At 40.6% G+C, this 5137-nt stretch overlaps 1 protein-coding gene across 1 annotated transcript; it reads right to left on the reverse strand.

Annotated features, from left to right (window-relative positions):
- Positions 1-1283: 1283 nt before the first annotated feature.
- LOC114536238 (uncharacterized protein K02A2.6-like) lies at positions 1284-2156 on the reverse strand. Its single transcript, XM_028557565.1, has one exon. It carries the CDS (start codon positions 2154-2156, stop codon positions 1284-1286), a length of 873 nt encoding a protein of 290 aa, XP_028413366.1.
- Positions 2157-5137: the final 2981 nt, after the last annotated feature.

The following is a 5137-nucleotide window of genomic DNA, read 5'->3' on the forward strand; positions in this document are numbered from 1 at the left end:
AATAATTAATCTCATTATCGCAACCTCGTGAACCATTTTGTGTGAAACTGGATGCGCCTGATGATGTACAAAAAGTAAATGCGACCATTTCAATTCACCAAGTTCAACAACAAGAGAAAACAATGTTGTGATTTTGACGAATATGCTATGTTCAAGTCCAGATAAGATTTATTTTTCCACGAATCTCGTCTTTCATAATTAATTTCGATTATAGTTGTTTTATCTCCGCAGAAAAGTTCTGCATCTCGACTGTGTCAATGTTCATCAACGAAAGGATCCCTCAACGCCTCGTGAGCATAAGGTCTCTCATGAATTTTGTGATTGATCAGCCTCGACACAAAATTTTGAGCTTTGCGATCACCAAGTTTCTTCAAATTAACAGAGTTCCCTTTTGATATATTTCTCATTCGATCAAACCTGGAACCAAAAGGGTGTTCACCTTTAGTTAAGACGTAGAAAGCAATCATACCTGCTACCTGGACATCTGATTTCCTTTTATAACGACTTTTCTCATCTTTCTCAATGGCTTGAGCTACTTCCGATGGCATCCATCCAGGAGTACCTTTGGCGAATGTTACAACTGTTGTTTCATCGTCATTCAAAATACGGCTTATTCCAAAGTCTGCCAATTTTATGTGACCTTCGATATCAACCAGGACGTTTGAAGGTTTTAAATCTCTGTGCAATATTCCTTCACCATGAAGAAATTCAAGTCCTGATAGAATTTCCCTAATCATTCGTGGACCATGCTCTTGTAGATGTTCAATACTGCATGCATGAACAAGTTCTCTCAAGTTTTCCTCGCAAAGATCAACAATAAGATACATGAACTCATTGCCAGAGTGAAAATAACGATAGCTCACTATAAATGGACAGTTTTTCGTTTCAATGAGACTCATAATTTCCTTTTCGTTTTCAACTGTTTTATCCTCACTTTGTGTTGTGTTTTCTTGTCTTGATCTAAATCTTAGATTCATTCGGATTGCAAAGTATATCTTTACTATAAGTTCTGATATTACAAAGAGAAGCTAGGCTATTTATAATACATACAAACCCGGAAGTAACTAGCCGGATGCGAGATATACAACATCCTCCTTTCTTAAAAGATATATATATATATATATATATATATTTTTTTTTTTCTTTTCCTAAATTTTAAAAAACTTATGATCTAAAATACTTATGCTGAAATTGTCTTTATCAATTGTTCTACTTTATCTAATTTATTTTAATTCTATTTAATGATATTATCTACTTGTATATTATTCTGTCCGGCTTCTTTACTATGCGACCTGTCTCACATCACCCTGGTTGCCTCCACAGGCTGCACGATTTATCAGTTCAGGTGTCTTTTGTATATCAGGCTTGATTAACTGTCTATTCCTCCGTAACTGAACTCCGGATCCATCCTCTGTAATATAAGAACGAGGAGTTGGTCCAAAACCAACTACTCTCGCTGGACTCCACGTTTTGTTAACAGGGTCTTGAACTTGTACCGCTTGATTTTGAAAGAGATTTGGCTTCTCCTTCGAATCCCTGTTATATAGATTTACTTGTTTCTTTTGTTGTGTTAATAACAAGTCTCTGGTTTCGTACCGATCGCTTGGTGGATGAATCTTTACTGGTAATGTTGACTTGAACATTCTTCCATTTAGTAGCTCTGCTGGAGATTTGAGTGTTGTACTTAACGGGGTAGAGCGCAACGACAGTAATGCAAGACTAGGATCAGCTCCTGATTCCTTGCATTTCAACAGGATCTTCTTCACAGTTTGGACCTGTCTCTCAATGAAACCATGCCCCTTTGGGTAATGAGGTGACGAAGTGACTACTTTAAAACCATATCTCTTCGCTAGGTCTTGAAATTGGGCAGAAGTGAATTGAGATCCATTATCACAAATGAGCGTTTCTGGTATGCCTTGCTCAGAAAATATCGATCTAACCACATTAACTACAGTGGTTGCTGTTAAATTATTTAATTTCTTCACAAATGGAAATTTCGAGTAATAGTCAGCAATAACAATGTACCAGAAATTATTTACCTTAAACAGGTCTGCGCTCACAGTATGCCATGGTCTTGGCGGTACTTCGCTTGGAATCATGGGTTCCTTTTGCTGTGAATTCTGGAATTTCTTGCAGGCACAACAGGACGCCACCATACTCTCAATCTCTTTATATATACCGGGCCAATAAACGCAGGATTTTGAACGGAGTTTGCACTTCTCCATCCCTTGATGACCACTATGGATTTCTCGCATTATCTTCTGCCGGAGTGATTCTGGAACAATTATTCTACTGCCTAAGAATAGAAGTCCTTCTTGGATAGAAATGTCATCTCGGTTATTCCAGTAAGGCTTTACTGCTTGCTGTATTTTCTTTATGCTATCAGGCCACCCTTGTATAACTTGCTCGCTGAGTATTTGAAGAGTTCCATCTCTAGCAGTTTCTTCTTTTATCTGTTGGAGCTCGACAGGTGGAAATTCTACTAGATGATGAATTTTCACACGCATTCCTGGGATTTCGTCTCCCTTCCTTGGTGACAGTCTCGATAGGGTATCTGCCTGGCTTGTATTTGATGATACAACCGTATGGTTGCAATCGTAGAAGCATTTTTGAAGTCGAGGAGGTGCCATGTCGAGATTTTTCTTCTGGATCTGTTCCAAAGGACGATGATCACTTTCCACAACGAATTGCCTCCCATATAAGTAAGTGTGGAATTTCTCACATCCATATATCACTGCCAATAACTCACGCTCGATGTTGGCGTACCTACTCTCAGCAGGGGTTAAGGCTTTCGATGCAAACGCAATGGGCTTGTTCTCTTGTAATAGAACGGCTCCCAAGCCTTTACTTGATGCGTCTACTTGTAGCACAACTGACTTGCTTCTATCGTAGTAGGAAAGTGTAGTTTCTGTGCTTTTTGACACTTGAGTATGTTAAAAGCTCTTGTATGTGACGGAGACCATTGGTAATCAACGTTATCCCGGATTAACTCTCTCAAAGGTGCCGTGTGACTCGCCAAGTTGGGCATAAATGGCGCTAAATAGTTGACCATTCCAAGGAACGTGTGAAGTTCTTTCTTATCTTTGGGTGGTTCCATGTTCTGTATGGCTATGACCTTCTCTGGATCAGGTTTGACTCCATTCGCGGTATATACCATACCAAAAAAACTGCATTCAGCGGTCTTGATGATGCATTTCTCTCGGTTGAGTTTGATGCCAGCCATTCTTGTACGTTCCATTGCATCATGAAGATATAGATCGTGATTTGACTCATCTTGGCCATGGACTGTGATGTCGTCCGCAATCCCAGAAGCACCAAGACAGTTCCGATAGACTTCATCAATCTTGAATTGGAAGACATCTTGGCTCATTCGAAGACCAAACGGCATTCTTAGGAATCTATATCGACCATTTGGTGTATTAAATGTGGTTAGATATGATGATTCATCATCTAACTTAACATTCCAGTATCCATTACGAGCGTCTAATTTGCTGAATATCTTAGCTCCAGCTAACTTTGGGGTGATTTCCTCTAAGGTGGGTGTTGGATAGTGGTCCCGCATAATTGCTTCGTTCAGGTCTTTGGGATCCAAACATATCCGAAGCCTTCCATTAGGCTTCTCCCTTATAACTATAGAATTTACCCACTCGGTTGGTTTTGTTACCTTTTCTATTACACCGCTCTTTTCCATCTCGTCAAGTTCGAAATTTAGTTTATCTACCAGCTCTAATGGTACTTTACGAGGCGCATGAATAACTGGTTTAACTTTAGGATTAGGGTTATATGGTATGTGTAATCTTCAAAACATCCAACTGACCCATCAAAACATTCTGGATACATCTCGATCAGATTCTCTTTATCCTTTATACGAGGACGGTCTGTGATTGGCACAGAGGGTTTAATATAACTTCTAGACCGACTTTGTTGCTGATTTACTATCTTTGCTTGATCCGCAAATCTAATACTCTTAGTGGACTTAACTTTCTCTTCACTAGGCCCCTGGGCAACACCTTGAGGGATGTTTCTTCCTTGTACCACTTTTGTTTCCAGCGCACAATGGAGTGAAACCAGTCCAAGGGCTCTACACGCTTTTATTCCCAATATAGCTGGACCTACTGCATCAGTTACATAAAAAACACAATTAAATTTTCCCCTTTTGTGCTGACATGGTATTAGTACTTTTCCAAATTGGGTAATCTCATATCCCCCATACGCAGTTAAGATAACCTCACTTCTTTGTAGAGCACCGTCCCTGGGCATCCCTTCTGCATTAATGAAGGAATGTTTAAAGTTCTCCAGGAACGACTACCACGAACACACACAACCCTAGCGCGAAGAAGAGCGAAAGCTATCTTCTTACGTAACCAGTTGAGAACTATGGAGGAACTAAAGTTCTTTTTCTCAGCCAGTTTGCCTGCTAGGAACGAGAGGAAGTGAGAAGTCTCCCTTCCACATCCACCATAGGCACTAAAAACGACTGGGGTGAAGGAGCCATGTTCAACTTCAACAATTCTTTGATTATAATGACGTTTCTTCTCACGTTCGTTGGCGTTAAACGAGCTGGTAAGAGTCTGGCGGCGATGTGTCGAAGCGTAAGGATTAAACACCCTGTCATCAAAAAATGCTTTTTCACATCTCTGCCAGAAACCTCTCGCAGCTATGTCCACTCTAGCATCATCGGCAGAATTAGCACTGGATGGAAGTACTTCGCCAGTTAAAGGAGCAAGAGCAGGTTCAGTAGAAACGTCATAGGCCACGTCGTCTATGGCAGAAGCGAGAAGGTCACGGATTTCGTCATGTCGTCGATGAATAAAACCTCCTTTCAGGCACGACAAGGCATGGTCCACGGTGAAAGATTTTCCACAAGCGCAGAAGGATGGAAGGCGCTTCAATGGCCACCGATAACGCATATAGATTGCGTCAAAGAACTCTGGTTTCGTGAAGACATACCCTTCATTAGCAAGTGGCAGTGCTGTCAACCAAGCTGAGGATCCCTTCAACTGGGCTAGATCATTTGCTCGAATTTGCTCTTCACTCATACTTGATCTCAAGTTCTGCAAGACCAGCTTGTTTTGGGCATGTCGATGATTAATTATCTCACGGCGCAAATCGTAGATGGATGCTCCATTTTCATTTG

The sequence above is a fragment of the Dendronephthya gigantea genome, unplaced genomic scaffold, assembly GCF_004324835.1.
Source record: "Dendronephthya gigantea isolate DGI-Jeju-01 unplaced genomic scaffold, DenGig_1.0 000132F, whole genome shotgun sequence".
NCBI classification, from domain to species: domain Eukaryota; kingdom Metazoa; phylum Cnidaria; class Anthozoa; order Malacalcyonacea; family Nephtheidae; genus Dendronephthya; species Dendronephthya gigantea.

What these genes read in the sequence shown, in the direction of transcription:
- LOC114536238 (XM_028557565.1), bottom strand. Translation starts at nt 2,156, where the DNA reads ATGGTGGCGTCCTGTTGTGCCTGCAAGAAATTCCAGAATTCACAGCAA.